Here is an 18,703-nt window from a genome sequence, read left to right as displayed (position 1 = left end):
GAGCATTTAGTGTCTCCTGTCTCCTGTCTCCTGTCTCCTGTCTCCTGTCTCCTGATTCTTCCCTGTTCTCTTTTACCTTCCCCCCCCGTTTCTTGATAAAACTGCAGTGGTTCTATTTATTAGAGACCTGATAAAGTAAGAAAAAACATTTCAATGGGCGGCACTTCCGTAAAACTGTGTAAAGTGAAGAAAGAATATGCCATGTAACTCTGTTATTCCTCCGCTCCCCCCTGAACCCGGAGCACACTTGATTCTCTCTCTCTCTCCCTCACTTTGCCTTGATTCTTGATTTTTCAAGCCAAGAGAAAGAAGAAAGAAAAAAAAGGCCAAGAGACCTTTGAAAATCCTCCGCGGCACGGGAATGGCACACGGGTGTAACTCTGCTTCTATCCTTAGTGCAACAAGCTATTATATAGTATATGCATGCAACTTTATGCCGGCCGTGTGTCCTGAAGATAACATGGGCACTAAACCCGTCTTCCTCCCTTTTTTTTTTTTTTTTTGGTCCCCTCGTTTCCTCCATCCACACCACCACAAAGGTGTAAATTTTTTTTTTAAATTTTTTTTTTTTGCCACCGCTAGAGATTTGCTATCGAAACACCGCTGCATGGGTATTAGAAAACCCAGAGTTGGTTGCCGGCTTCGGGAAAAGAAAACAACATCAAACTAGTAGTGTAGTATGCAAAAATTGGCCGGCGCGCGGGAGGATTTCCCGGATATTAGAACACAACCATTACGATCAAAGTAGCGAACCAATTAGGTGTCTTTGGCTCGCCGCTGGGTCGGGGACCCAAAAGACTTCCTTCATCTCTCTCTCTCTCTCCCCCCTTCCCCCCCTCTCTCTGTTTGAGTGAGCAGATGGCTAGTGGCGTCCGTCGGGTATGTCCTGATACCTGCGGCGGCGGCGGAACTTATCACGACGCTGTTTGCCGATGCAGGTGATTGGTAAACGGCTGATGTCTTATTCCCCATTCTGCTAATTGTCGGATGCGGCTGTATCCGCAGCGTCCAAAATAAGAACCCGCCGTGACACAATATCCTCCACTCACCGTCGCCGGCAGACATGCGTATGGGGTCACGGAATGGACGAGGGTCCACTATCGACGGTCGGTGGCCGGGCACGAGCTCGCTACCAGCCGAGTACGAGTCCTCTCGCCGTTGGACTCTGTTGAAAACCCTCCAGTCTGTAAGCTACCAGCGTTGCTCTGTGCCCTCTCGACTGTTGGCGATGTGGTGAAACATGCCGCTATTCAAATCAAAGTACAGACGTCATAAACGATGAGTCGTGTGTGGCATGGTGGTCCGTGTCGGTCTGGCAAGCCGCATCTTGTCATGTCATAGTTGCCGTCGACACGTCACCAGTGAGAACCAACATCGTCCATGGTGCGACTTCTTTTTTTTTTCCCTCCCCCCCTTCCCTCTATCCCCCTTTCGATGTGGGGGAAGACAAACTTAGGCATAAGAAACAAGTACAGTCTGTCGAAAGGGTTTGCTGTCATCTGTTAGGTCGGGAGCATTGCCTTTTTATTGGTCCAGGTGTCTCGAGCTATATATGCCCGGCATCGAAATTTCTGCGGAGCAGAGCATTCCGATGCGTTCTAGTTTAACCGGATAGGCTTGTCTTTCTTTAGTTTGCGGTAGAATCAGGAGGTCTCCCCCGGGGCCGCAGTCTTCGCCGATCGAGGCCAGCTTTATGCCATCACCCATCACCAAGGGGTGGTAATGCTTCATCGCTATGTGGTGTGATAGTGCGAGATAGCTCGTAGTTGCTGCCGCTTGCCCGGAGCCACAATCCGATGGCTGCCTAGACGGACTTCTTCCGCTGCAGAATAGACCAAGGGGCAGAGGGATCCAAGCGCAATGTTCATGCGGCCGGGGTTTTGGCACCTGCGTCAACATATAAAGACCGAACCCAATCACGCCAACTACAACTAGGTAGTAGTATGCCCCCCCAAGCTGTTGACTGATCCGCAAAGGGGCAGCAAACCTTGGAAAGACGCTGTAGAATCCGAATTTGCCCTGCTGAGAGACCATAATCCGTTCTGGTTAGCGGTTGGTGAGATAAAGCCAAGCGCCTCTGGAACACGCATGTGTGTATGAAACCCGGCTCAGGAAATCAGAGCAACATATTAATCAGGTCACAATAGTGGCGTCATAGAATCAACAAATTCCCTGGCCGCGGCAAATTAAGAGCGCTTCTCTGGTGAGAGGAAATGTTGAATTTCTTCGATTTCTCCTCGTCTCACGCCCCCTCCCTCCAAATGGCCGTCTGGCAGATTAAGACAGTGGACAAGAAGGGTGTGGTCACGGGAACCGGGTATGTATGCATACCTTGTCAATGACAAGCTTTGGAAGGTCCCCGTATCAAAAGCACGTTGCTGATTGGTTTGTGGTAGGTATATGAATTCTGCGCGTCCATACTACTAAGTGGCTTTGCCATTCAAGGCTTCTTTACTGAAGCTATCTGATTCAAGAGACGAGATCCACGGTAGTCGTTCCAATGCTAGCATACTGCACTGAACGCGAAGCATGAATTCGACAATATGAGTTGTGCCCAAAGCAGGCTTTCTGGGATCGAGTGCTTCGTAATACCCATATCATGTAGGACTGCAGCATGTGTAAGCTGCATATTGCCAGGAAATAGGTTTGTTGTGCCTAATCACTTGTTGGGCGCTAAGAAAATATCTTCGAGGGGGTGCTCTGTCACGCTTAGGACGTGGTTTGATAGTAGTCCTCCCGTCGGTGTATGTAAGACATCCTTCCACTGGCGGCTTGGCTGATCTTTCCCCTGATCCCAGAAAGCTCCGCTTTGATAATCTAGCTTGGGCGATGGCATGTTATAAGCAGCGTAGTCCTAGAAGCGCCGCTATGGCCTCTGTTTTGAAGGGCTAGACCCTCAATGGTACGAGGTTTAAAAGGAGAGAGGCAGCTTGACTTGGGCAGCCCTTGTTCCATGTGTTGCGCCAACAACTTTTGTGCCACAAGCTCGAGGCTCCGTTCCAAGTTGGTCACGGCCGCAGGTATTGGCTGGTAGAAGTTGTAAAATCAACGCTTTTACCAGCGTTTGAGTCGGAACTGTGAAAAAGAAGAGAACTGTGTGAAACTGCTAATATGCGTCACCTGTCGTCTAACCCCTCTCCGTTTGCAGAGCCCAGAGGCACGGATAGCACGGGCGTCTTTGGGCACGGCCATGATGCGGTATGCAGCATGCTGTTGTAACTGAAGCACGTCGAAACTCTGTTTTGCCAAGGCGTCTGGGGTTCTGTAATCCGCCGTTGGCGGCATTGCTGCTGGCCTATTGATTACTTTAACACTGATTGGTCCTCGGTTATGAAGGGGATCCCTCCCCGCGTCTATATGCTCGCAACTCAGCCTAGGATCTGTCCAAGAGTTGTATCAGAAGGACACTTTTAGCATTAATTCCTAGTCCAGCACTACCGTGTACTCCATACTACAGTAGGTAGTACATACCTAGTGCTCTGCAGTTCAGTATCCGCAATCTCAAAGAGCCCAGTGACTGGGGTAGATTCTGCTACAAGGTAGCAGGCCCAGTAGTTTGCAAGCCTATGACCCACTAGTCTATGCAACCGCTGAGATGGTGAAGTGGGGAATGAAGGCGTGGAAACGAGGGCTTTCGTCGCATCTCTCTCTGTCTCTCTGTCCCCCTCTTTCTCTGTTTTGCCAGGCACAGAGATGCCAGAGTGAAGGACATAGAAGTGTATACCCTAGACAGCTAATTTTCGTGGAGAGATACTGTGTGGGACAGTAGCTGGCGTCCCCGGACCTTGCCTTTTGTACGGTATAGGCTCCGTCGGATATCGTAAAGTCCACGGTAATAATAGAGCGGCAGGTTTTAATTTCAACAACCGCTAATATCTGACAAGAGGGGGAAAAAAGATAAAGCTTGCAACACAAATCGAATCGAATCAGCATTTGAATTGGTACCTTGAGTGCTTGAGAGCACAAAGAGGGAAGAAAAAAGAGGGAAGAAAAAGGGAAGGGAAGCATTGCCAGTGCTCACCAGGCCAACTTATGTTACAGCCGTCTTGGCAGTGAATTGCTACGGCATGATTGTGGCAAAATGCGTCTTGGACGGGGCATGCTTGTAAACAGGTGAACTTAGATTTGAACATACGAGTAATAATGATAAGTAGGATACTCACCACGGAAAAAAAAAAAAAAAAAAAAAAAAAGCCATACGCGTTCGCAATATCTGACGAGAGAAGGAAAAGCTCGGGGGGGGAAAAGGGGGGGGTCTGTTCTGTCAATAGCGCTCTCGCTGGGTTCCCCTGGCTAAACTGCGCAAGACTAGTTTTGTCTTTACCGTTCAACTTGTCGCCTGACCGTCGAGCCGAAAGAGAGAGAAAGCTTCATCTGAGAAATGACAGCCGCAATGCGTGTTTCTCATGACGCTGTATCCATTTCCCCCTCTCCCCTCTACCGGAATGGAACATGTCGTAATTTGGCATCTTATTACTACTGGCAGTAGCACAAAGCGGTAAGTTGATCCATATCCGCGGCACGGTCCCGTCGAAAAAAAAAATATGAGCAGAAGGATGCCCGCGCGTTGTCTGTTTGCACCCGCCGGCCGACCCAGATGATGTCGATGTTGGCTAAGCGGCGCCCTCAGTACTAAGGGTTGTCACGAGACGCTCATTTGCGTGCAAGTCCTCGGTGACCACTGTAAGCAAGTGGAAAATGTTCTTTGCTGCGTGCTTCGTTTAAGCTTGCTTGCCCTTTCGATGCAGATCGTCGTGCTGGCGGTAGGATCAAAGTCTCAGTCTGCGTCGGTCACCAAAAGCGGTGGTCGCCCAGGTTGGCGGGCTCTTCTGTGCGTGAGAGCGTCAGACATTTTCGCCTGATCACCGGGGCAGTGGCGTCAGGATATTAGACAGAGGAGCAAGAGGAGGAACCGCGGAAGCCCCTGTTCCATCGACTATCGAAGGCTGCTGGCATGGAATCCCGAGATAGACAGGCCAAAGGATGAATTCAAATTCTGAGCATCGCGGGTGGAGGATGCTTCGAATGGGGCAGCAGCAGAGAAGCTCCAGAATTTTGTTTCTCTTCTGGCCTGCCGAGGGCGGCGCCCCGTCTGGTCTCGTCTGTTCTAGCCGCGCCAGCCTGCATGCGGCAAAGTAGACGAGCCGCCTATCTAACATGAATCCTGGACCGTGATGACCTCAGGGTTATTGTCTTCGCGCAAGTACACGTACATGCACAGGGCCGGTGATCCTTTGAGTGGCCGGGGTACCTGTACGTGCGTGCATGTGCTCCCCCCATCTCAATGTAACACTGGCACATTACTGGGTGGTAGTCTATGCGGATCCTTTACCTGTAAGGCACTTGCAAGCCTATGGAGAAGCATTGGACCACCCATATGGTCAATGGCCCTGGCAGCCGAGATAATGTACAAGTATGCCATGAATGGGGGCGAAGCGGTCCAACCTTGTACTGTGCCAGTGTGTAAGGTAGGCCTGCATGAAGAGCATGGGAAAAGAAGGCGATGATATTCTACAACCATAACATTGCCTGTAAACGTACATCGAATAAGTATGGATGCAGACTTTAGTCTGTCAATAAGGGAATGCATTACGGTAACACAGGAAGCGAGAGACGAAGACAGACACAGCGCACTCACTAGAAATCATCTCGAGACTGTCTAGGTACTCAAAATACTGTCTAAACGTAGGACCATGCATCGGTATGCAGGAGAAAGAGCAGAAAGAAGAAGCAGAGAAGAAGGAGGAGGAGAAGAAGAAGGAGAGGAAGAAGAGGAGGAGGAGGAAGAAGAAGAAGAAAGGAAGCTATCGGGATCGGAAATACCGGAGGTTCAGCCATGTGTGAAAGGCCCGAACTGCAAGGTTTTCTATTCAGATGACGATAGGGCTGCTCTTTAAGTTGGGCCAGTGTCTACCTATGCTGCGGGTTGTAACCTATCATATCTGGAGAGGTACTAGGTATCGTTGTAGGTAGGTACTTGAGCGTAAGGTACTTACTCTGCATATAATGTAGTTGCTCGTATTTCGTACAAGCACGTATTGGCTTTGGTAGTTGCCATCACTGTTTGTTGTCAGTTTTTGACTTGACACACGATACTCGCCTAGAGAGTTGTTTTAGTGTATGTACTCTTATATCCCGTGCCCACTCATACTCACAAATCGCTAGTATACGAGCAAATGCTAGCGAGCTTGATCCTAGGATAAAAGCAATGTCAGGTACGAAGTACTCGGTGCTCTGCATCTACAGGCACGCCTACTGTCCAAGTAGACTGCTATGACAGAATAAGGTAGTAGTGGTAGTGGTAAGCATAGATGGCGCCTCTTGAACATGGACAAGGATATGAAGAGCGATCTAAAAGCAGATTGATGGTGGGGTCCGTCAGTGCTAGAGACGGCTGTACAGCCTACCTGCGCCCATGCCTTTCTCTGTACTCTGTACATGTCGCAGCAGTTTGCGTCTTGGAGGCAGGGAGAAATAATGCTCTGCCAAGTACAAGCCAGTGGAGCCGATATCCAAAGCAAAGCGAGAGTATCATTTCAATAGCGTGGGTGGGGTATATTGCTCCTGCAAGTACGGCACACTGGTGTATACGGTACAAGGTTGTATGCAAAATGATGAGCAGTTGGGGGGCACTTTTCTGAGAGATGATAAGCGATAGTGAGAAATGAGGAGTGACGAAGAAGTACAAAATACGGGAAAATGGCGTAAAAAGGATGAAGCAAACCGAGGGCTTTTTGATCGAAATTGGCCTGCGTCTGCGAAACGAGCAAGCCCTAGCACCAACAGAGTTAAATGATGCGGCGATGGCCGTGATGTCTCCGCGGCACCAGTTGGCGATAGTGTCATCTGTATGGCTGCCAGAGCGACAAGATTCAACGAGCATCGGGAGCCCAAACGAAGGACCCGATGCATTGCTAGCGTATTTGTGCTTTCTAGCGATGCATGGGGCACCGGTACATATGTATGTATGTCCAACATGAGTGGACGCCCGCGTCCAGAGCGCAATACCGAGAGGTCCATGCTTTGTATGCGAAAAGCCTTGATGCATACCCAATGGCCACTGTCCTCGAAAGATTATCAGCTGCGGAAGCTTTCTGGGTTGTCTCGCGGAGTGGTGAAGAAGCATGGCCAAACAACTGGGCGCTCTGGGGCGTTCTGGACCGCCCAGCTAATACGCAAGCACCGCGGAACAACTGTTTGCCCCTTTGTAATCTTTCAAGTTCAGCCCCTTGCCGGTAGAGAAAGGGAAAAAAAAAGTGGTATCGATACTACTGCTGTCGCTGACTGTCCGTAACACTTGCTAACATGAGGCGTCAGACTATCATTCCAGTCGAGAGGAGGCTGGATGTATGAAGCATTAGCCCGGCCGTAGGATGGTAGGTACTCCATAAGCATGTTTTACCCACCGTCCGCTTCTGCATACAAGCCTGCCGTCGGCATTCCATCCCATTTGCAAGTTGCCCTGCGTCCAAACCGGCTGTGATCCGCAAAGTTTTTAGCAGCTCTGGTCCGGGTTTGCTCCTAGTGGCTCAGCCTCCTGCCGGCAACCAATGCGGTGCCGCGGAGCACCCTGGTCCATCTTCCAAGAGGTTTTCCCATCACAGCAGAAATCCAGCTGCGCTAGCTGGGGGCACATGTGTGCAGCCTGTACTTCGTACCTGTCATCAGCGTGGTGGGTGGGTGTGCCCTACCAAGTCTAGTAGGTATTACAAGTACGGCGTGGTTGCATCCTGGATATTGCTTGCTACTGTACATGTTGCTCTGCAGGTAGGTAAGTTGATGGCGTAGTGAGCAATGGGTATGCCAAGGTACGGCGTATGAGTATGCTTCATACTTTCTTTCAGCATTGGTGACTATGGCAGAGTTCTGTGTGCTGCTCTCGTATATTACTCCTATGTGCTCGTATGCAGCATGTGGTCCCGGTATTCTGGGATTTATTAAGGAGGAGTAGAGCCATGTAAAGCCATGTAAAGAGCCATGTAAGAGACTGCCATCATAACAAAACTGATTGGACATGTTACAAGCAACCGCAGCCCGTTTCTGGCGGCCCCCTTTTTCTGAGCACATGGCGCATGCTGTAGACTTGCATGAGTCTCATCGAAAGATTTATAAACTAGTGTAGCTGCACGGAGTGTTCGTAAAGTTCCCGGCGACCGGGATCTCCTGTATCTGGGGGGGGGGCGATGGTTGTGCGAGATGTCTGATCCAAGATGTAGGATGACGAAGCTGCTCCTTGCTGAATCCGGTAGCGAGAGTACAGGTAACGTAGAGTGCCTACCTACGGATAGTACTAGTAGCTTAGCCATTCTCACTTGGAAAATTGGAATAAAATAAACATAAAAGAGGACAGTGCACGGCCTGCTTCCGCGCCTTACTCAAAGCTGTTTTCTCGGTTGTACAACGCGGGTAACCATACGAAGGAATAATGGTACACGTATGTAAGTATAGGTAGGTAATGAGGGCAGTACCTTATTATGACCAATACGTACAAGAGGTAGTAGTCGAGGTATAGCAGAGTACCTACCCAGGTACATAGCAGCAGTACCGCAATAGTGCTCTTGGCGATTCGCAGAGCCGAGTTGCGAATCGCGCCTCGCATCCGCAGGCTAGCATTGGGTCTCAGGGGTTATCTGAGAGGATCGTCGCGGGGGTTTGGGGGCGAAGCTGCAGCAGACCGTCATCGTAGCTAGCAGTAGTCGCCGGCGAAGAGTGGAGGCTGTACAAGTACATGGCACTTATTCACCGTTGGCGCCCAATATCATCCATCGCCTTTGCTTCTCTTGTTACCCTTTCTGTGTTCGCGTAACTCATCGTGATGTCGGCAAAGCGCGCCTCGTGTCTGTGTGAAGGCTGCTGCTGCTGGTAAGCGTAATTTATCTCGGACTCTGTGGAGTGAAGTGCGGAGGCTAGAAATTGAGCCGCCCCACGCACAGCAGAGCGGCTCTCTTACTTTACCTTGTCTTTGGGGCAACTCGTGAGCGCATGTTTGCTCATCCATGGCTTCCTGGATGTGATCCGGCCCGTGTAAGTCACCGCCGCCACTCTGCTTACCGCTGGGCCACCATCCACCCTCTTTGTGCTTTAACAAGTATCTGTCCCTCTCCGCTTAGGCTCGATGTGCTCTGGAACAACTCGGTGGGCGGCTGCATGCATGCTAGGAAATGAAGGAGGCGCCTCGTCGATGCTTTTTCCGTCACAGAAGAACAGGCATGCGGGAAATCACGCGCTCAACGTACGACCCCAAAGCGGGTGGTCTCGTACGTTGCCAGGCTGCAGAAGTGGACTTGGTCTCGAGCCATTGCTTTTCATCGTCTTGTCTCTGGGGTCTGGCGCAGCGCTGGGCGTGGAGCTAGCCCAGAGAGAATGGCATCTAGACAGCGTTCTAACAGGTAGGTACTCCAACTCCATATACTGTCAGATACGTGGTGAGGGGTGGATGCCGTGTGCCTAATCGGCGTGAGTCTTGGTACATAGGCCTGCCTTTTGAGGTGATAAGTAACTTGCAGCAGGGAACAAGGGAGAGGGAGAGGGAGAACATCGTCATAATTACTGACTTAGTTGCTTGCTATCCATCCATCCTTCATTCACTCGCATTTGCTCTGACCCCCAACCATCCCTGTCTCTCAGTCTGGCTCTCGAAGCAGCGCAACGCCAGCCAAGCCGCTCGGTATGCTGCCGCAGGATTCATGGCTCTGCCCAGTAGTACATGGTTAGCAGCAGATTCCTCTTCTTTTTCCTTCCCCCCTGTCGAGAGGGCGTGTGCCATGAGTGGGAGGGGACAAGCAGACGAACCAGACGGCAGCAGAGAGAAAAGCCAGTCTAACAACGCCCTTCCCGCCAGCATTGGGCATCCAGCTGTAGCACGACACTGGCTTTTGCCGGCTTGCATCTCATTTGCCGGGCCCTGCAGCGCTTGTCCGATGCCGTCGGCGACTACCAAAAGGGCATTGCATCGGCGCCATGAACTTGGGACAGCGGCCGGTGGCGCCAACATGACACCGAGTGGCTTGCGCTGATGGTGTTAGTACAGTAGTACCAGCACGAACGGCATCCAACTACGATGCTCGAGATGTCGAGATGGAGATTCGACGCCGGCCAGAAACAGGCCACCGCCGGCGCTGGGTCGATTGGCGCCTGCCCGTACCTGCCCGTTCCTTGTCGTCTGGTGCCTTGCCAGGTGCTGTAGGTACTGGAGTAGGTACTACTAGGTAGTAGCCTGAAGTCTGGATGGCGCCACTGCCCAAGCATGCATACAAGCAGTGTACATCTAGCTTAGGTTCAATGCATTAGTGCAAGCATGTAGTCTGCCTGTATATATGTGCCTACATGCACCTCGTAGCAGCAGCGTTCGTTGGGTATCTGCAGCCGTGCCTATAGCAATACGACCTTGATGCACCTCCTACAGTACCTCTCCAGTGCATCCAGTACCACGAACGATGCTAATCAGTTGCTCAGGCTTGCTAGTCCCGCGCGGGCTATTAATAGTGGGCTCGTCGTCCTGTCGGTAGCCTCGCTTTCCAACAAGCAAGATCGCATCGTGGCAGCTGGAGATGGCCATTGGCAGCCGCAGGGCCATGCTAGCCCCAGCAGCTTGAGTGCGGTAACGCAGCTGGGCCATTGGCGAGCTCTAGGCGCTCCACCGACGTGCGTTGCAGCGCTCAGCTAATGCTAATTGCCTGCCGCGTACCTGTGCTAGAAGCATCACCCTACATGTCCAGCTGGGCATGTATCCAAAACACCTCGTAGCTGTCCACGCCTTGCTTGCAGCGGCATTAGTGCTCCAAGACATGCCAGGTATGGCCCGGCAACAGTCGCACTGCAGCAGCTGCTGAGAGGCAGGCCTGGCTATGATTTGATGGCACTAGACGTCTGATTCCACTGCCATCATTGCAGCATGTACTGTACATATGTAATCGGGACACGGGCTGGAGCGACTGCCGGCTCCATTCCACCGCATCTCTCACCTTGCAGCCCCCATCCCACTCTCATCTCCATGTCTCTTCTATCTGCCTACCTTGTTTCTCTAGACGACTAGCGATGCTTCATCTCTGCGCATATGCACAGGCACAAGTGGCCCGGTTCTCGTCTCTACCCTGGTCACCCGATCCTTGATTCTGGCTCTACAGTATTGTCTTTCTCTACTACTAGTACCTGCCCGACCATGACGTCCATACCAATCTCCCATCTACTCCGCCAGGGGACTAGAATTGCCAACTGAATTGTATTGCTAATGCTGATGGCATTGCGATTGCTGCTGCCAATGGCAATAGTAACGCCAACTGACACTCGTCCCAAATCCTAGGCTCCTACTTGCTAGCTTTGGATTCGTTATTCGGCCCATGACGATGCACATCAAACAAGCCAAGCGTCCGGCAGCAATCGCCAGCTCCCCGAAACTGCTCTGCTCTGCTCTGCTCCCAGACAGGCCAGGCATCAGCTCCCAGCTCGCCGTATCACCGTTACTCCGTACGGGAGCATCGACGTGAGCACGAGCATGCTGTCCAAGTCCCGGCAGCGTTCGTGCGTGCATCCGGACCAGCACCAGGCGTCACGCTGCCAGAGCCTGGCTGACTTGGGACTGACTGGTTGACTGATTGACTGCGTCGCTCCCTTACTGTACTTTGCCCGGGCCTGGGGCAAAAGGGGCCAGGGCCCCGGCTCAGATACAACACTGGACCAGCATCCAGCCTCTACCAGGTTCCTGGACCTGTTCCACGCCGGCGCTGCCAATGGGAATGTCGAGCCCGCGCCTGAATCGCTGCTCATCTGAGTCTGTTTGCCGTGCCCCAGCCTGCCCCCCCTGCCCCTGGCCTGCATTCCCTTGCGACAAGTATAGCTTCCCCATCTTCTTTGCTTCCTTTCTTCTTCCTGCTCCAGCTCCCATGAGCCGCCGCACCGTCTCTCCCGCACGCCCCCCCCGGGAGACTCTGGCGGTCCCTAGAGCCACCCCAAAAGGGCCAGCCAGACAGCGACGCACAGAGTGCCCTTCTCGTACAGGCGGAAATGCCGTACCGGTACTGCCAGGTACACGGCCCGGCTGCCCAGCGCCGCCGTGCCGCGGGTACTGCCTGCGGTGCTGGTACAAGGTGCTGGTACATGGCGAGCACGTCGTCCAGCGTCTCACAGCCGATATGACATGTCTGCTGCTACCTACGGCTGCTAACTCGCAAAGCCCACCCCCAACACACGGTCCCTTCTGCTCTTCTCGAGACATCGGCCTCCCGATCAACGGACGGATAGCTTGGCCGCTGCCCGCATTAGCTCTGGCTCTGGCTCTGGCCATGGCTGCCTTTTGCTTTTTGCCTTTTGCTGGTGCCGCCCCTCCCCAGCGCGCCCGTCTCCAGTCCACCACCTAGCGCCATCGACTTGTCACCAAATGCTGGTGTTCCTGGAGAGCTGCTCTGTATAATCTGATAGACGCCGGCCCCAAAAGCACAAACAAATGTCAGTGGGCCCCACACGCCTCTTTTTGGCTCTCGATCTGATCAAGACCAAGCCTCTTGTGGTTTCAACTGTCTCTAGAGGCCTTCCGCCGGGCCCTTTTTTATTCTATCTAACCCCACGTTGGATCCGGCTCGACATATAAGACGCCTCGTCTGCCCAGCCCCAACACCACTGCCATTACCATCTTGCCTATCCCAACACCAACACCAACATCAACAGCTAACTGCTACTGCTACTGCTACTGCCATTGCCATTGCCTCTGCCTCTGCCACCTCCACTACTATTTTGAACCGATATAATATTGGTCTATTCTTCTGTTGACTCGACCGGAACACTCGTCGCCTTATATCCATATTCCTCCTCAGATATTTCACACCACAACAATGCCTCTTACACACAACCTCCGTGCCATCCGAGCCCCCGTCTTTCCTCTCGTGGCGGGACAGCAGAATTTCTCACAGCCCTCGGCCATGCCTGCCGGTATCATCATGTTAGGGCCCAAGGTTAGAAAAGAAAGCCTTTCTTTCATGTCTGTTACCATGTTCTCTTTCATACTAACCTTTAATGCAGGTCCCTGGCACCAGATGCCCAACCTGTGCCCAGCAAGGCAAAGAGGTTTGGGTCATTCCTGGTCGATGCTGCGGTTATTGCGGCACTCCTTGCGACTCTGAGCATCATCATGAATAATGTGAGTTGTATCAGACCACGAATATTGCCAAATTTGCTAAACATTTTGACATAGATTTTCAACTCTGTACCTACGAGACCTGCGCTTTCACATGGCTCCATCAAACCATACTTTCCGCGTTGAAGTCCCTGATACTTGCCATTTTCTCGAAATTCCTTTACACAAGGGACATCTCTCAAAAATGCCTTGCCAGGGCATATATATACAAAGAAAAATCGACTTACACCCAAAAGGTTCGAATCCATCCATCTTTCGGACACAGATGACACCAATTGCTCGCCTGGACACTGATGAAAGGGTGTCATTTTCTTTTTCTTTTTTTTTTTTTCTTTTCTTTTTTTTTTTTCAATCTTCTACATGTTTTTCCCCCTCGGTTTGGGTACTTTCTTGACCGCTTTCAAAAAGAGGAGACACCAAAAAAAAAAAAAAAAGAGAGAGAGATTATACTTACACACTGGGCAGCACGGGAATAGCTCCATTGTCAAGGGGCGGAGTCTGGAGGGCTTGGGAAAAACAAAAATTTTGGGCAAATTTCTTTTCCTTTCCTTGTTTTTTTTCCTCTTTTTCTTTTTCTGGACAAGGCAATTAATCTGGCACGAGCTCTGCAGCCGGCGAAACCTCTGCATGGGTATTCTGCCTAAGGGAACCAGGGCGCTTTTTTTTGATACCATCATGTTCTATTTGTAGATTAGATGTAGCATGTACGCTAATATATTATGATCTTTACGAGACAGATTTTGTTTTGCGACTCTCATTGCGGTGCCGTATCCGCCATTTGAGGTATACAATGCTCGACTACCGGCGTTGGGCACATGCACAGAAACAAGGGACAAGGAGACGCATGCAAGTGCATAGACCAATTAATAGACACTACTCGGTATGTGTTTTGGGAGAAGTACATAAGCCACTTGTTTCTTGCGTTTATGCAGGGAGTCAATTCCCAACATGCAAGGTTGTGTTTCACAAGGACATGATTGAGTGTGTAATGGTAGTGTGTGGGAGGGGATAAAAAGAAAGGCCATTGGCATCACACAATTCGATATGACGTGGGGGCAAAAAGGTATCATTCGAAGCAGCGCATGTACATGCCCTATCCATGCGAGACATGGGCATCTGAAAGGTTGGTAGCGCCGGGTATTGAATGACGAATTTCCGGTTATGGAGCTAAGGTGTCCAAGGTGGTATTCTGGTGCCAGAATGTATCCTGCACGATCTGATTCGCTCAATGGGCCAGACCCGGAACAGGCCTGCGAGAAGCAGCAGTTGGCAGGTACTTGGATATACCTGCCCATGGCGGAGTGTACTTTACAAGGTAGGCAGGCAGGTAGGCGTGACGGGAGGTGAGATGCTACCAAAACATTCCGTGCAAGTACGAGTGCTGACCTTGTGCGAGATACGATAACTCATAAAGTGTCTCGTCAGAACGAATAGGAGATGCGGCGCATAAGTTGCTCTTCTGATACTAGTGGTGCCGTCGGAATGGACGGGGGATGCTTTTCGCATCCAAAGGCAAGGCCTGCGATTGACCACTCTCTTTCTGGCTGGCGGCTTTGCAGGCGGAATGGCCTTCCGAGCAAAGAGTCCACCTTGATGATTGATGACACTTTGGAGGGGGGATTCCTGGCCTGGGGGAGGCACTAATACGTGATGCATGTTTCTCCCACTGTGTGCCATCTACTGTACTGTAGCAAGCCAATGACTTTGCCCCCATCAGGTTGACTTGTCTTGCGTCTCCTTATTAGGCGCTATAGGCTGCCCAGGGGCGCGCTCATCTTGTGACCCATCGACAGGTTTGAATTGATGTGTAATCGGGGCACTAACGACTCGTTCGATGCCAGGCCTGTGCTATGAGTTGAGCGCGGTTTGACGTTTGAGGAGGCTGAGGCTGACGAGCGAGCCATGCCTGGATTAACTTCAGCTCTTCGATGACGCTTTGTCTTGCTGCCCCTGCTGTTTCGCATCTGATGTTCCCGAGTCCCTGGGTCCTGGAGCCCTTTGAGTACGCTTCAATGTCCCAACGGCATGGAGTGTCAGTACGAGGAGCAAGTAGTACGGGCCAGGCGCGGCTGTATAAATTGCATTTGCAGATTGGCTATCACTAGCGCTTAGTTTTCCGACCTGCCGGGCTTCAGCTAAACCGCTGACAGTCCCCATGCCGGGTTCGATTAGCTTTGGCGTGACCAGGTAGGTACGGATCATTGCTGCCATCTACCGTGCTTCAATGCGCTTCGGGGATATAGTCGAGGCTGTCTGAGTCGTGAAAAGCGGTCTACCGCCATGGACTACTAGCAATGTCTCAAAACATACCATCTTTGTCCCTAGCCAGTGACGGTCGGAGCATCGCATCCTCCCCCCTATCGCCGAGACAGTTTTGGCTAGGATATCCACTCTGGGACGGGCAGGGCATTGAAATGAGGCGAACCTGCAGCAGCCGATCGCCTATAGAGAAAGATCGCATGTCACTGGTTACCGATGGCCTGTTCCGACATAATGCCCAACTACTACTTAGTAGTAATACAGTTAGCCGTAGCCCCTTCGTAGCAGCTGTGGCATCAGCAAAGTCTCCGAAACAAGCGATGGCGGGGCAGACGCACGCTCTTTCTCGTGCTGAGCTCGCGGTGGTCGCCGCTGTTGTGCAGATTCCTCTTGACAGATGGGGTCAATGTGCGAGCAAGGGGGCCAACTGCAACTGGGAATGCAATGCAGGGACCACTGACCGCCGCTATTGGAGCGTCCATGCTCCTGGTTGCAGCTTGTACCGACAGATAGTCTAGGTCACTGGACCACGCTAGCTGCAGGCCAAAGTGCCGGCGAGGGAGGGATATGGAAAATTACCAGCTAGCCGGGTCGTGAGTAGTGCTGCGACAGGCATGGATGCTGCATGTAGGGGGTGGAAGCTCGGACGTGAAGCAGAGCCTGCGTTGGCTGATCGGTTGGCCGAGGTCCAGGCTCTTGTCTGAGACTCGGAAGACGCTCACCTCACAGCAGATTCGGGCTACTCGTGTTGTTAGTGACGGCTGGGTAATATACGAGATGCTAGCTCCAAGCTGGAGGGTGGATTGCCTGGGGCCATCTAGCCCCGAAGCGTGATAGCGGCAGTGACGGACGAGGATGTGTTGCAAGTGACAGCTGCCAAAGCCAATTTGGAATGGCCAAGGGTGTGGTGCGAACCGTACGAGCGGAGAGGAAGTGGTTGGTTTCGGTGTTGGTCGTGGCCATCCCTTTCTTTCCCTTCTCTCTCTGTTGTTTTCCCTTTCCTACCCGCTTACCGCTATTAATCCTTGCGGGCCCTTTCCCCATTGGTCAGTGCGGGGGGGGCGTGCTATAGTTGCTGCAACTCCAAGCCCAAAGGATGAATTGCCATGTCCATAGAGCCTCCCTGGATCAGCAGGGGGAGGAGGGGAGGAGGGGAGGATGAGAGGAGGGGAGGATGAGAAGGATGCGGTGGCGAAGCATTTGTGATGAAATAGAATGAGACTTGTGGGGATTGGTCAAGTCTCTAGCAGTTGTTGGAACATAGGAGTAAAGGCGCGGGGCTTGGACACGAATTGGCCAGACACTGCGTCGCAAAGGTGTCAAGGAGCTGCGAGTTCGGCATAGGGAACAAAGGTCGAGAGAGGACTCTTTGGCCCAACGACAATTAGCAATTGGTGCTGTTGGGAGGGGAGAAAGGGTCGTATGCGCGGGAAACAGATGGATAAGAGACTACTAGTAGTAGTGATGAAGAGTACCTACATGTAGAAAATTGAGAAGTAAGAAGAAACGGGAAGAGAAAGACAGAAGGAAGGGGAAGAAAACATGAAAGAAAAAGCAGGAAAAGAAAGGCCCAACTGTTGTGGTGGCTCGTATTTTCCAAAATGCTGTGTATCATTAACCGGGAAGGCACCAATTGACGTCGGTTTCGGCATCGTCCAGTGATTTGTTTAACTGTTTTTTACTTCAAGCAGAATTCTCAGACAGGCTGCACGTTCACCAGGGCAAACAGCTCAAAGCGCTCTTCAGCATTCTCACTGGTTTTTCGTCTTTTTTTTTTTTCCCTTGCTGCAGGCTTTTGAGGCGCTGTGAAAAGCTGCTGGATATCTCCACTGCTATTGAGGTCTTTTACTCTTTTTTTTTTCTTTTTCTCGTTCAGACTTAGGCTGCGCATTTGTTTACGGCTGGTTGTATCAAAGCAAAAGCCACCAACCTGCCTGCGTGTTATTTGCATGTACCTACCTGGGTACTAAGTAATGGGCGACTCGGTACAGGAACTCTCAATGGAGGCCGTCGATGGAAGCGATGTCTCGCATACACTCTCAGCTGAAGCCTCCAATGCTGGAAACGATATCTCTTATACATACATGCACCCCGATTTCTACAAGGCAAGCGTCTGAGAAGTTGCTCGCTGCCCTAGAGACCCCAAACTGACTCGGTGGCTATTGCAGACTGAAGTTGTACGCGAAATTATACGCCGAGGTAGATGGGCTGCATGGGAGAAAATGTCGGGCGAATGGTACTAGGGAACGATGCGCCAATGGCAGACATGGTTCGAAAGAAGAGCAAACTACGGCACTGGCGATGCACACGCAGGAGGTGGTGATTCGTCTGCAGGAGGTGGCAATTCGTCTGCAGGAGATGGCAATCCGTCTGCAGGAGATGGCAATCCGTCTGCAGGAGATGGCAATCTGTCCACAGGAGATGGCAATCCGGTTCCCAGCAGCGATCTTGAATTCGATTATATGTTTGGGTATCCAACGACAACAGAGCAGATGCAAGAGTATTGGCGGATGATAGGATGGTCCGCCAATGAGACTCTTCGGCTTGATAATTACTATATGTTAGAGAGAGCCTTGGTGAGTGCCGAAGTACCGAGGGGGGGTCCAGGAAACATGGCTCATGTTCGATCCTGGCTCCCGTAATGTTGTCTATACGGGGGCTTCTGTCTATCACAGAAAAGGGCTCGTGAGCACGACCAAGGGGGGGTGCCAAGCTGGTCAGAGCAATGATCGTATCACAAATCGTCACGGATTTTGGACACCGAACCTGCGGCTTGGCCACGCATTTCTTAAAGCTCCTTGCAGAACAGATGGACAACAGAGAGGGCGAGGAGCACATTGCTTTCAGCGTGCTGTATAGCGGTCCCAAGACGGGCCTGTTTCAAAGATGTGGTTGGAGGCCACTTCCTGCTAAACAGCTTCGAATCGCATTGGGAGACTTGCAGTACAGCGCATTAAGGGAGAATTACTTCGACCGGTACCCAAAGTATGAGCGGTATACGAAACAGTTGTTCTGGCAGCATCTATACAATTGGCAACGTGAATCCAATGGCCTATCCATGATGGCGATGAGTGCTGTCAAGCACCCAACTGCACATGCACAAATCGTTTTGTCGAACGACTTTATAAGGTGGCACATGCGTCGAGCCTGGCTAAGGCAGACCATATCGAGTGAACATCAACAGGCTCCCTTGGTCCAGGGTCCTATCTCTGTGGGGGCCAGCTTTTATGATGTGAAATCAAACACTACCATCTCGGCGTTTTGGGTCCGCGAGTTTGTAAAACAAAGGTTGTACGTGGGGTGCATGGATGTGCG

At 51.6% G+C, this 18,703-nt stretch overlaps 7 protein-coding genes across 7 annotated transcripts; 3 read left to right on the top strand and 4 right to left on the bottom strand.

Annotated features, from left to right (window-relative positions):
• Window positions 1–3,054: 3,054 nt before the first annotated feature.
• On the bottom strand, window positions 3,055–5,215 carry TrAtP1_012496 (uncharacterized protein; the record flags this gene model as incomplete). The annotated part of the gene is made up of 2 exons (XM_066115546.1): window positions 3,055–3,380; window positions 5,158–5,215. The coding sequence occupies 2 exons, from the start codon at window positions 5,213–5,215 to the stop codon at window positions 3,055–3,057; spliced, it is 384 nt and encodes a 127-aa protein (XP_065971645.1).
• Window positions 5,216–6,057: 842 nt separating this feature from the next.
• Window positions 6,058–7,421, bottom strand: TrAtP1_012495 (uncharacterized protein; the record flags this gene model as incomplete). The annotated part of the gene is made up of 5 exons (XM_066115545.1): window positions 6,058–6,100; window positions 6,156–6,194; window positions 7,051–7,155; window positions 7,286–7,341; window positions 7,407–7,421. The coding sequence occupies 5 exons, from the start codon at window positions 7,419–7,421 to the stop codon at window positions 6,058–6,060; spliced, it is 258 nt and encodes an 85-aa protein (XP_065971644.1).
• Window positions 7,422–9,580: 2,159 nt separating this feature from the next.
• TrAtP1_012494 (uncharacterized protein) lies at window positions 9,581–9,994 on the bottom strand (the record flags this gene model as incomplete). The annotated part of the gene is made up of 1 exon (XM_066115544.1): window positions 9,581–9,994. One exon carries the CDS (start codon window positions 9,992–9,994, stop codon window positions 9,581–9,583), a length of 414 nt encoding a protein of 137 aa, XP_065971643.1.
• A 1,735-nt stretch (window positions 9,995–11,729) lies between these two features.
• Window positions 11,730–12,356, top strand: TrAtP1_012493 (uncharacterized protein; the record flags this gene model as incomplete). The annotated part of the gene is made up of 1 exon (XM_066115543.1): window positions 11,730–12,356. One exon carries the CDS (start codon window positions 11,730–11,732, stop codon window positions 12,354–12,356), a length of 627 nt encoding a protein of 208 aa, XP_065971642.1.
• A 471-nt stretch (window positions 12,357–12,827) lies between these two features.
• TrAtP1_012492 (uncharacterized protein) lies at window positions 12,828–13,131 on the top strand (the record flags this gene model as incomplete). Its single annotated transcript, XM_014090135.2, has 2 exons — window positions 12,828–12,947; window positions 13,015–13,131. The coding sequence occupies 2 exons, from the start codon at window positions 12,828–12,830 to the stop codon at window positions 13,129–13,131; spliced, it is 237 nt and encodes a 78-aa protein (XP_013945610.1).
• Window positions 13,132–15,687: 2,556 nt separating this feature from the next.
• TrAtP1_012491 (uncharacterized protein) lies at window positions 15,688–17,279 on the bottom strand (the record flags this gene model as incomplete). Its single annotated transcript, XM_066115542.1, has 2 exons — window positions 15,688–16,127; window positions 17,267–17,279. The coding sequence occupies 2 exons, from the start codon at window positions 17,277–17,279 to the stop codon at window positions 15,964–15,966; spliced, it is 177 nt and encodes a 58-aa protein (XP_065971641.1). The 3' UTR covers window positions 15,688–15,963.
• Window positions 17,280–17,637: 358 nt separating this feature from the next.
• TrAtP1_012490 (uncharacterized protein) lies at window positions 17,638–18,695 on the top strand (the record flags this gene model as incomplete). The annotated part of the gene is made up of 1 exon (XM_066115541.1): window positions 17,638–18,695. One exon carries the CDS (start codon window positions 17,638–17,640, stop codon window positions 18,028–18,030), a length of 393 nt encoding a protein of 130 aa, XP_065971640.1. The 3' UTR covers window positions 18,031–18,695.
• Window positions 18,696–18,703: the final 8 nt, after the last annotated feature.

The sequence above is a fragment of the Trichoderma atroviride genome, chromosome 7 (assembly GCF_020647795.1).
Source record: "Trichoderma atroviride chromosome 7, complete sequence".
Classification (NCBI taxonomy): Eukaryota; Fungi; Ascomycota; class Sordariomycetes; order Hypocreales; family Hypocreaceae; genus Trichoderma; species Trichoderma atroviride.
This window is presented reverse-complemented; position numbering and strand designations above follow the sequence as displayed.